The 12,679-nt window shown below is 46.2% G+C and overlaps 1 protein-coding gene across 1 annotated transcript; it reads left to right on the forward strand.

Moving 5' to 3' along the window:
* Window positions 1-2,298: 2,298 nt before the first annotated feature.
* Window positions 2,299-6,794, forward strand: LOC101778496 (lichenase-2). The gene is made up of 2 exons (XM_004962202.2): window positions 2,299-2,608; window positions 5,471-6,794. Exons 1-2 carry the CDS (start codon window positions 2,536-2,538, stop codon window positions 6,400-6,402), a joined length of 1,005 nt encoding a protein of 334 aa, XP_004962259.1. The 5' UTR covers window positions 2,299-2,535; the 3' UTR covers window positions 6,403-6,794.
* The last annotated feature ends 5,885 nt before the right edge of the window (window positions 6,795-12,679 follow it).

The raw sequence follows: 12,679 nt of genomic DNA on the forward strand, positions 1-12,679 counted from the left end.
TCCCTTTTTCGGTTTTCAATGATTCCTCCTCCCTGCTTGAGATAGACATCAAGAGCTGGCTCGCACAAAAATGCTCTAAGATTGATATGTTTTTTCCCCCCTTTGTGCATATTTTTAATTTCATCAAGAAGAAAATCAAAATAGACCATGAATGCACATTTCCACAAGTGATGGAGGACGACTGAGAGCCAATCAAAAACATGGGAATGAAAATATGGAGCCACAATGCATGTGCCGGTTTATTTAAGATCCCACCCCCACAGCGAAAGGGACTCAGCTGGCTGCTGGATCATACGGATGGAACCAACACGTAGGCGGGTAGAGCGTGCACACGCATATCCGGAAGAACAGGATCCACCCGGGCACTATGCCGCAACGGTGACAGGACACGTTGCCTTCTCGCGGCCACATAAGCAGAAAAATTGTGGATAGGGCGGAACTTTCCAGGTGGCCCCTCCGTCCGACTCGGCAGGCGGCTGCCGTCCATCCAGGGAGCCGCGGATAGGACAAGGGGTGACTTGGGATCCACATAGGCAAAAAGCCCAGGGCAACCAACTCCAAGCAATTGCTGCGTGCACCATTTGTGTGTGTGTTGGTTGCATGTATGTGTACATGTGGGCAGACATCCTGATTCCATCAGTTACAGAGTCGATGTCAAAAATTCCATCTTTTGAATAACATATACTCCTTCGGTCCCTCCGTCGTCAAACTATATTTCAGATGGATGAAGTAGTGACTAGAAAGGATGCATGCATGCGCACATCAACGAAAATTTGGAATTGGCTTTCATTAGGGTCCGTTAGCTATCTCTGATCAGTGTAACTGTATAAAACACATACCTAAACCATCATTACACCAGTTTGCATTGACATGTCAAAAAGGAGAGGCTGCTACAACAAGCCCGGCTTTGAATAATTGAATTTAAAGTGAGTAATAGGAAGCTTCTGCACTACAACATGCTAATTGTGCCATTGCCTCCAAAATCCTAGATACTCCAATGCATAAGGGACCATATGTATTGGAATCAAATAACCCATATATCGAAACGATCTAACTCTGTCCCACGTATTAAATAATTAATTAATTACTCGCACATACATGTATATAAGAGTGTATGGATCAGCTAGCTGTCGTTGGTGTGAACTAATTTGGTACACCTAATTTTATCTCTTCATTAGTAGTTATACTGGAAAGCAGTTGCATAACGGGACTCCACTGATAGCAACAGCATGTGCCTTCCTATCCACAGATCAGGTCAGCAATATAAAAATTTTAACGGTTGGATGTGGGAGGAAGCCAGTTCGTTGTTCAGACTGGCCATGACATACTGGGGAAAAAAATATGGTACACCGCAGGATCATGACCAGCTTTACTCATATGAGTTGTACTCTGTCTTAGTGAATATACATGTAATTCATTTTTTCTTTTGAAAATAAACTATATATGATTTTTTTACATCGCCCGCTGAATTCAAATTAATCATCGCTAGCTGCGGAATTCAAATTAATCATTCTCCTTCGGAAAAACCATGCACCAATTTAAGTGGAACTAGTCTTCTGAAAAAGGTGCATAGGCATATCAGAGTCCATGGAACACCTAATATCTCATTAAAGTGGTGCAAGTAATTCTTTGGTTCATAATAGATTATTAATTAGGTACACCAAAAACACTAGTTTGTCATCATTTTAATTATCAGTTTCTCACAGCAAATTTATGAAACCTATAAATGAAGTTGAAGTTAGGGAGACTATTGTTCCTTGACAGATATAGGAGAACAAGAAAAAGTAGATACCACAAGGACGTCGGTTAAATTCTTACATTTAGATTTGATTGTGATTGTGCGTGAAAATATTTAGATGACCTCACACGCGAAAAGATACGCAACAACAGTTCTATCAAAATCTAAGGTTCCATATAAACAAGTAAGTCATGTCAACTTCTACGACTTAGGAAAATGTCGTAAAAGAACCGACAGGCCGAATGTCCGCTGAGTAAGACGTGCAAGTTTGTCGACCGAGTTACGTTGGTCACACCGGTTCGACGCGCCGCGTCCTCGCGACTCATATGTTGACCTAAAAACTTCCCTTTCGTCAAACATCATGGTGCCCAACATTTTTAAACCCATTTTTCAAAAGGTGTTTGGTATGATGAGAAACTCCCTAGTCACAAGTCACAACAACCTAGTGTACCGGATAACCTCTGGCTACCAGACACTGTGGGACTCGTGACGCCAGCACAAACGGCTCTCGTCAATTAGAATAGGCTAAATTAATGTTGGCTGCCGCTGTGGAGAGACGCCGGGCGGGCCAACACAAAAATTCAAGTGGGGATTGAACCGAACCCTGCCCGCCTCTCTCTCCTCCGATCCTCGGCATCTATATAAGGAGCCTGCGGCCACCGGTTGTTTCAACAAGGAAACAAAGCTTCAGCTAGCTTGCACAAGAGAGAAACAGTCTTTCTTGGCTTGTTGGAGAGACGTGTTAGCATAGCCACGAAAGACAGGGAGAGCTGGCGAGCTTGAGGGATAGAGAGAGAATGGCAAGGCAAGGTGTAGCCGCCATGTTCGCCATGGCATTGCTCCTCGGGGTCTTTGCATCCATCCCACAAAGTGATTACCTCTCTCTCTCTCTCTTCTTCTCCTCCTCCTCCTCCTCCTCTCTCTCTCTCCCTCTCATGTTTGCATTCATGTTGACAGAATAAAATGATTAGGTAGGGCGCGCATGCATGTTCTTGTTTGTGCACGGCATAGGAGAGTTAGTTCCTTCAGAGGAAGCGGATAGCTAGTAAATAAGTTATTTCAGGTCCGGTTAATAATTCAGTTACGTAGCCATGTCATGAGCTAAGATAATATAGGAGAGAGAAACGCACACAGCAGTCACACATCTCTCTCTCATCAACAACGACATGCAAGGATATAGCCCTTTACTTTAGCCGTCAAAACCGCCCGTCCTTTTTGGTGCCCGTCGCTTTCTTGCGGCGTTTATTCTGTATAGCATAGGTCACACAGGGTAAACGCCGTCTATTTCACTCTCCACGGATCACTCGTGCAGCAATGGAACAGTAGTTTTGAAGATTTTTTTTTTCTGGCACCAATCACTTTCTTAAAGGAAATCAAGAAACCTAGATTTTGACTGCCGGCTCTCATCAGTTGTTTTTAATACTATTTTTTCTCTTGGCTTGCGAAACTTGTTTTCGTGTGTAGTGTTTGGAGGCAGGCAGACTTGAAAATTGACTCTAGGGTAACATATGTATTTTTTTACAGCACGGGAACATAAAGTTTTCTACACAGAAAAATGGATAGAAATAATATCTTAAGCATAGATGCTTCTTCGAGGAATCGATATCTTAATCAAAATCACCTTGAAAAGGATGTTTCTGGCCGGCTAGCTAGTATCTAAACCGCAAAAGTTGATGGAGAAACATGGAGAGGCTAGTAGCTAGTAAAGTTACTGTGCCAGATGGGTCATGTGTGTCGTCTGCATGCAGCAGCAAGCTTGCAAATGAAGCCTAGCCTTTGTTCGGTGACCACGCACGTCACTTTAATTAGCTCGCTAGTTGCCTCTCCTAACCATCTTTCCGAAACGATCAGTCACGAAAGGTTAGCTCAGACGACTAGTCTCCGTCTTTCACTCTTTCTATCTTTCTTTCTCTCAGCGTCATGCAAATTAATAACTTTAGTTTAATTAGCTACCTCGCCCATGCGTGCATGATCGAGTGCAAAAGCTTTTTTGTGCCGGCCGCTGTTGTCGCAAGTCCTCCTACCACACTACTCCAATTCCTCACGAGAGCTCGCCGATGATTCGACGAGAATTCGGTGCAACCACTCTGCGCAGCGCAATCAACCTGCAGACCAAACCCTTCGCTCGCCGCCATCCTTTTCATTCCGTTGCGTCGTACCACTCCACCGGCGGCGGTTCGCCGGCCGTCGTCGTCGCGTCACTTGACGCTTTGTCAACGGCCGGCGACGCATGATGCCGCACCGGCCGGCCGGCCGGCTACTCATGTGTACGGCGTCAGCTGCTCCATTCTTCAAGCTTGTTGATTAGCTAGCTAGCGGCTGGTGGTGCAGGATGATCGATCGAGTTTAATGCTGTTGGTCTGATTTGGCTATCCCATAACCAACTCAATTGGGGATTAGACTTAAAATGGATTAATAATCATTCATGAATAGGGTTAGCTAGTTCTGACGACCAGGTGCAAATCATAAGGTTGCAGTTGCAGCTGAGTGGTCTTGGTCTAGTCAGGATTGCATTGTCAGCTGCAGTGCTACACCACATCAATCTTTTCTCGCGAAAGAGGCAGGAGCTAGCTCTAGCTCTACCAAATCACTGAAAGGGAATTAATATATATGTATGTAGGTATGTGTACATATATATGCACATAGGTGTCATGGCGGTTAGATAGATAAGCTGAAAATATGTGGAGAGGCAGGTAATTAGCTTGTGGCGCACGTATGTGTGAGAGAGAGCTAGCTAGGCCGCCTGCGCTAGCTAACGGCTTTGGCGATCCACATCGATCATACGTGGACTATCCAACGGTCGTGGTGCGGACGTTGGACCAAGAGCTTTATCCTCACATCCGGCCGCCTCTGGCCCTCTCTCCCTCTCCCTCTGTCTCTCCCTCTCTCTCTCTAGCATGTGGTCCTCTCTCTCTCTCTACCTCCCTCTCTCCCGCTTGAGCATATTCCTAGTCCATTTCCTAAGTTGACTAGCGGTTGCGTACTTGCACGCCTGTTAAATATCTGTTACCGATTTCAAAAGGATAAAAATATAGAGTAGCTTTACCTGCTTCCCAGCAGATTTTCAGCAAAGTTATCTGCCAAAGTTTAAGGTAGAACTAGCAACTAGGATGCGAACCAGGGAAGAAATAAAGGGGGTTAGTGGCTAACTCAAAAGTTCCACTCGACAGGTCAAAGTTTTATCCCGTTGTTTAAGCCACTTAATTCCTCTTATTAGTTAATTACTCTGTTGCACGCAGCGACAACCCGGTCAAGCTGCTGCCCAAAATATTCCTCGGCGCCATTGTCTGTGCGTGCACCTGACACCAACTGAGACTACTCGCTGTAAAAAAGAAAAGGTTTCACGTAACATCAGCAATGAGTCCTCCAGATAGAGAGAGCAGGAAGCAATCCGTGAGCGTCCATGCATACATACAAATTTTCAGTTAAATGTCGCTTTCTGGGGATAGAAAACTCAGTGGATTTCCAACGTCAGGTCAAAAGGCTGCAGATGTGTTTCTACAAGAATCGCATCCTGCCGCCGACCTTGTTGTTTTATGTGCACACACTTACCTTTTGTTCTTTTTGATTTCTTGGTATTTCATAATAAATTAATCTAGTAGTAAAAATTTGTTACCCGGGACGGTAAATAATTAACAAATAAATTTACTTTGCTTATTAATTAATTTAAGTGTGGTAAGTAGTACTGTACATGATAATTAACTAACGGGGGTGAAATATACGTACTTGCAGGTGCTGAGGCCATCGGCGTGTGCTACGGCATGAGCGCCAACAACCTGCCGCCGGCGAGCACGGTGATCGACATGTACAAGGCGAACGGCATCTCGGCGATGCGTCTGTACGCCCCCGACCAGGGCGCACTCCAGGCCGTGGGCGGCTCGGGCATCAGCGTCACCGTCGGCGCCCCCAACGACGTGCTCTCCAACATCGCCGCCAGCCCCGCCGCCGCCGCGTCCTGGGTCCGCAACAACATCCAGGCGTACCCGTCCGTGTCCTTCCGCTACATCTGCGTCGGCAACGAGGTCGCCGGCGGCGCGGCTCAGAACCTGGCGCCGGCGATGGAGAACGTCCACGCCGCGCTGGCCGCTGCCGGGCTCGGCCACATCAAGGTGACGACGTCGGTGTCGCAGGCCATCCTGGGCGTGTACAGCCCGCCCTCCGCCGCCGAGTTCACCGGCGAGGCCAAGGGGTACATGGGCCCCGTGCTGTCGTTCCTGGCCCGGACCGGGTCGCCGCTGATGGCCAACATCTACCCGTACCTTGCGTGGGCCTACAACCCGAGCGCCATGGACATGAGCTACGCGCTCTTCACCTCCAAGGGCACGGTGGTGCAGGACGGCGCCTACGGGTACCAGAACCTGTTCGACACGACGGTGGACGCCTTCTACTTCGCCATGGGCCGGCACGGCGGCTCCGGCGTGCCGCTGGTGGTGTCGGAGAGCGGGTGGCCGTCCGGCGGCGGCGAGCAGGCGAACGCGGCCAACGCCAGGATCTACAACCAGTACCTGATCAACCACGTCGGGCGCGGCACGCCGAGGCACCCCGGCGGCATCGAGACCTACCTCTTCTCCATGTTCAACGAGAACCAGAAGGACAGCGGCGTGGAGCAGAACTGGGGGCTCTTCTACCCCAACATGCAGCACGTCTACCCCATCAGCTTCTGATCACCGGAGCTCTCGTCTATGATTAAGTACGTATACGGGGTACGTATAAGTGTACGTACATGTAGATTATGTATTGTACTGGGGGCTTGCTTTGCGACCGCTGGGAGTGCCAAATGGTGCTCCCAGATGCGTACGCCGTGAGTGAGTATGTCGGTCTATGTATACGTCGAAGGGAGATGTACGTGCCGTAGATAAATACGGTGCATCGTCGATTGATCTCCCTTCCTAGCTAGTACGTATATAGAGAGGTTGGTGATGGATAAGATACACAGGTGTACGTACGCAGCACGTGCCTAGGAGGTACAACAGTGTACGTACACCAGCTGTAACACATGTACATTACACACCGTATATAGGTAAATTAAATATACGGTTTGAGATATCCTTCCCCCTGTTCCACTATTAATTAGTAATACTATTACTGAACGTTGCATGTGCATGGCTCGGACTCGGGTAAATTAATGATGCGGTCCACCCGCCGACGTGGAGCCATCCGCGGCCAGACGAGTGGCACCGATCGTGCGTTTTGGCCCCTGTGTATCGATGTGATCCGGTCACCGCCGTGCGCCGCGCGAAAGCGGCCGGAGGGGACGGCGACGCGCGCCGGAAAGCGCCGCGCTCTGTTGGAGGAAGCAGCCGGTCCATCCGTGCGGCGATAGGGCTCCCCTCCACGCCGTGCTCGATCCGCGTCATCCATCCGTTTTGTGGATATGTATATCTCAAGCAGCCTGGCTCATCTCCTGCGGCACCAAAACCTTATTGCCCGATATGTGCCTAAAATCTTACTATCATTCAAGGACCGTAAAAATGTTAAAAATAAAAATTAAATCTCTACGGACTCATCACACTTCATATAATCGCCTTGAAAAATAGATCGTTGACGGAATTAATAAAATTATCCACTATATGTAGATCATATGAGACCCCACTTGCACCGCTCGCATACGATTCTTGTGGTCATCTCTCGATCATGTGGACAATGCAAGTTGGAACTAGTATATATGCGCTAATACAGAAACCACACCGGTTCTTAAATCTTAATCCATTTCATCGAGTCGAGAAAGTTCGTCCGGGGGCTACCAAGTACCAAATGATCTTGACAGGATGCGTTTTAAATGGTTCCTACCGGAGCCGGTAGTGCACTACTTGCTATAGCCGCCTCTGATGTTCCAGGCTCACCTAAACACCACTCAAAGGCGCTGCCGCAATGCTGACTGAAACGGACTCCGCGCCACACGCTAGCTACTGCCGAGGATCGAACGAACGAACGAACGAGTTGTTATTGGTGCTCGTTTGCCTGCAGCAGCAGCAGCAGCTGCTACCTGATCGAACCTGAAAGTACTCTGTTGTGTTCTTGACTTTGGAAGAGGAACGAAGCTTGAGGCTCACACTAGCTACTTTCTTCTCTGCGGTTATGGAAATCGACAGGCTAATGGCCACTATGGTCTATCAATCACTGGCTGTGATAAAGCTCTAGGTTAGGTTTTTTTTTTGCGGTTTTGCATGCGCTTTCTCCTGTGCATCATTGCGGTCTCAACGGCTGTGAAAGGGACGAATGTACGCCGGGTTGGTGAGTTCGTTCGGTGTGGTGTTTGAGACCGATATATGAACGGTTACTTCATTTCAGTGGTTGTTTTTGGGTCGAAATCAACTCCAAAGTTGAAACTTGAGTAGATCTGTTATTCACCTTGTACCATGCATATGCTTTATGTTTAGGTTGAGGGTGATGTCAATTACTGGTTCTGTCTGCCAGCGTCCTTTGTCATCTTAATACATGCTAGCTGCATTTATGTAGCATGCATGTACTAGTCAAGAACTTCGGCCGGAGCGTACACGCATGCGACATATCAAATTAATTAAGAAGGGTCATATATCTTCGATATCTCAAAATTTAGATGAACACCCAAAGATTATGGGTACCATATATGCATTTCCAATAATAAATCCATTTCCTTCCTTCAACCTCTGAGCGTGAACATAAACCGTACCCACAGTCGTTGTGCTGTTGTGCAGTCTTGAACACACCATCAGGCTTTTTCAGGTGGCGCAATGCCAGTAAAACTTTATACATGGATACATTTCATTGGCGCGATTCATATGTTTTTCTCCCTTCCAAAACAACAAGTGCGAACTCAGAGTCAGAGAAGCGACACAATGTCACAATTTGGACACCGAGCCATGTTGGGGCTGGGGCAACACCAAAGGCTCTCGGGATCTTAATACGTATGAATCTTATGATTCCTGTACCTAAATCACATGTGAAGTCGGAACATGCCTACCTAAATCCACAAGCATGTACAAATTCATTTAGGCCGGCCAAAAACAGCTCATGACTCAGCCATGACAAATCTTACAAATATGTCTGCTCTAATTCTATTTATTTCTTGACAAACTAGTAGCGGACTGATTTGTCATCATGGCGTATAATGCTGCATTGGATTAGGGTATATGCATCACTGCCTACTCAGCCAGTCTTTTATTTCCTTCTAAATTAGATAGAGCTCCGTACCTACTCGATCAGTTGAGCTACCAAATCTCTCCAGTTTGACGATCGATGTAGCTGTTGCATATACATGTCATGTTTCGTGGAGATAAGATATATGGAGATACTTTGGGGGGGGGGGGGGGGCGTTATTGGGCGCTCGTTCGCCGCTCAACTCTTGCGACGAACAATCGTCGCGGGTAGCCACACGGCTGGGGAAAGCGCTTTCAGTACCGGTTTCTAATACCCTTTTATTACCGGTTGTGCAACAGGCATTGCTACTTCGGTAGTAAAGGGGGGCCTTTTAGTACCGGGTCAAATAACCGGAACTAAAGTGTATTAAAAAATAAAAAAAATTCGCACCTGCTGCCGTGGGGCGAGCTCCATCCCACCGGCCACGCCCGTGGGGCGAGCTGCATCCCACCGGCCACGCCCGGTTGCCCCGCCGCCGCACCTGAGATAGCGGGTCGGCGTCGGGCCTCCCGCCGCCGCCTTTGCCCCGTCGCCACCCTTAGGCCCCACGCCCTCGCCCGCCGCTTGGCCCCTCGCCGGAGACGCGCCCCGCCGGGCGCTTGGCCCCTTGCCGGCGGTCGAACCGAGTGAGAGGAATGGAGGGAGAGGGGGAGAGGGACACAACTGGATCCTGGCCGCGCCCGCCGTCGACGCCGCCTGCAGCCTTCTCCTGACCGCACCCGCTGTCGACGCCGCTTGCGGCCCACTCCCGTCTGCGCCCGCCGTCATGGCCTGCAACCCGCGCCTGCCATTGCCCTGCCCGTGCCACCGGACCTCACCTTGTGCGCCACCGCCTCACCTCGCCCCATCGCTGCTCTTCACTGCTGGTGAGGGCGAGCGGAGAGGGGAGGGGAGGGTAGGCAGAGGAGGTGCTGGCCGACCTCGAGAATGAGAAGTGGACGGAGGGAGGGAGGGAGTGAGAGAGGCGGCGTCCGTCGCCGGGATGGAGGGGTCGGCCGTTGTCGGCGGGGGGAGCTGAGAATAGAGGGGAGAGGGAGAGGGCGGAGAGGAGAGGGTGAGGCTAGGCGGAGGGGGCCGGCAAGATAAGATGGGTGAGGTCAGGCGGAGGAGATAAGGCTTGATTTATGGGTGACTCCCTTTAGTACTGGTTGGGAGCTCCAATCGGTACTAAAGGGGTATCAATTAGTACTGGGTGGAGCCCCACCCGATACTAAAGACCCTCAAGTACATTAGTACGAGGTGGAAGCTCTACCCGGTACTAAGAGGTGACCTTACCGGTTGAAGCTTTCAACCGATACTAAAGAGGTCACGGAGGCTTTCCAGGAAACTAGCTATTAAACCCGGAACTAATACTTACGTTAGTACTAAGTTAAAAACTAACCAGGGATAAAGGGATAGTACCAATACCGCGAGCAGCGCGAGCACAGGCGAATGCGGTTTTGACTGGGTGCGCTGCATGCCTGCATGCGTACGTCGCTGGCTGTGGATAGCTTGGTCATCTTCTGCATCAAAATCATCAGCGTGATTTTCAGCTAGAAGAAAAGCTGCATCTTCAATGATAGAATTAACCTTTCATGCTCTGAAAACAAAAAGGTTTGAAAAAAAGGAAGAGACGAGTGTAAGTCTTGTGCAAAAGGTTTTACAATAAGAAATAAAAAAATAAAAAAAGGGAATTAAAGAAAATAAAACTTACATGCATGTTTAGTATTCTTTTTGTGTGTACAAGAGTATCATACTTCTCATATGGAATCGGAAAGATTTGAAAAAAGAATAATTTTATAATAAGCACACAGTAGTTAAATACCTTCCGATGGTCATCGTCTGGGATAAGTCGCAGTATGAAATCTTCGACTTCGGCAGGAAGCTTAGAGAAGCTAGCAGAAAAATTTGAGGACACAAGGAATGGGGTATCAGTATCACTGGGGTCCTTCATCTGTTCCATGTTGGGAAAAAAAATAAAGCAGAGAATTAGTGCATTGATGCTGCCAAAAATGAAAAGATATTCAATCTGGTCCACAATTGGAATAAAAAGAAAAAGGGCCAGCTATCAAAGAACCGTTTCCCTACTTGGCATACACAAAGTATCAAGAAAAATGGCATGTAGTAGTGTCACTATAATTCGTTAAAAAAATGCATGAATGCATGCAGAAAACAGGATGGATTTATCACCTCGAGCATGCCAAAAATCTCGCCCATCTCCACTGTTGCCGTCCAACGTAAAAAATTCCTGAATCATGTAGTCATCCCATATTTTCAGCCGTGGTATGTCATCACGCAGAAATATCTCTGGAGTCTTGATGTGCTCAAAATATGTAACCTGCATAGAAAATTGTAATAGAATTTGAATCAGAGCAAAACTATCGTTGCTAAAAAAAGAAATAAATGTATGTAAAGGGTAATGAAACACTAACCGCAAGAACAAACAAGCAGCCGCTAAGTGATGACGTACGTCCTGTCCTTGCCATAAGCAATACCTTTTGCTGCAGAATCTTGGAATTTCTGGATACTGGTGACCAACCAATGTTACTATCTTACTATTACTAATTGAAGACTCATTTTGAAGCCTCCACGTGAAGTCACCTACGATTCCTAGGTGGACACTCTAGAAAAAGAGAGAAATCCTAAAATCTTACAATTACTAAATGGAGGCTTCTTTTGAAGCCTGCAGGTGAAGCCACCTAGGATTCCTAGGTGGACACTCGAGAAAAAGAGAGAAATCCTAAAAATTCTCACAAAAAAGTAAAACATCCGACCATCAATCAATAGATTCAAATCATCATAGCCATTGGATATATTATGTTTTCTAAAAAAATACCCACCTATACCATTATGAAAATAGCCTAAAGTAACCCCCTAAATCTATATATAAATTTATCACATCTGCCATTATACACTCTAGAAAAAGAGAGAAATCCTAGAAATTCTCCCAAAAAAGCAAACCATCCGACCATCAATCGATAGATTCAAATCATCATAGCCATTGGATCTATTATGTTTTCTAAAAAATTACCCACCTATGCCATTATGAAAATAGCCTAAAGTAACCCCCTAAATCTATATATAAATTACCCACCTCTGCCATTATATAAAATAAACTAAAGTAACCCCCTAATCTTCATCCAAATTACCCACTTATACCATTATAAACAATATTTAAAATAACCCCCTAATTTGCAACTGAATTGCTTACCACTATTACTTAAAAAACTTTAAGTAACCCCTTAAATTTGCATCTATATCACACATGCCATTATTAAAAATAACATGAGGTAACTCTACGTTTAAATCAAATAACCTTAATTAAAAATATACAGCAATATATGATTCTAAATCGTCTATATCTTGCACTATTGGTATACGATATAATAATTAAGGTCTATACGCATGATGTGTGTTACCATTTATAAGGATATAAAGTGATGAGAATATAGATTTGTATGCTAAAATTATACCTTAAACTTAAGGTTCATTAAACAAATTCAAGCGCATACCTGAGATGCAAAGTGAAAAGTTAAAAATTATAAATGTGGATGAAAATATTATAGAGTAATTACTAACTAAAATCTATCACAATTGGATGAAGATATTAAGTATATATCTACATAAGCATTGTGTATTCGAATATTTAACAAACGACAGCTAGCTTATCGTAATATTTTTTTAGCAATGTAGTCTCATTTTTTTTCGATTGGAGGCTCCGCATTAGTTCCCACGAGACAAGCCAGAAAAAAGAGACAAATTCTCATAAAAATTAAAAACGTCAAACACCAATCCGGTAAACTCTAATAATCATAGCCATTGATCTATTATATTTTTCTAAAA

This window comes from Setaria italica, chromosome III, assembly GCF_000263155.2.
Source record: "Setaria italica strain Yugu1 chromosome III, Setaria_italica_v2.0, whole genome shotgun sequence".
Classification (NCBI taxonomy): domain Eukaryota; kingdom Viridiplantae; phylum Streptophyta; class Magnoliopsida; order Poales; family Poaceae; genus Setaria; species Setaria italica.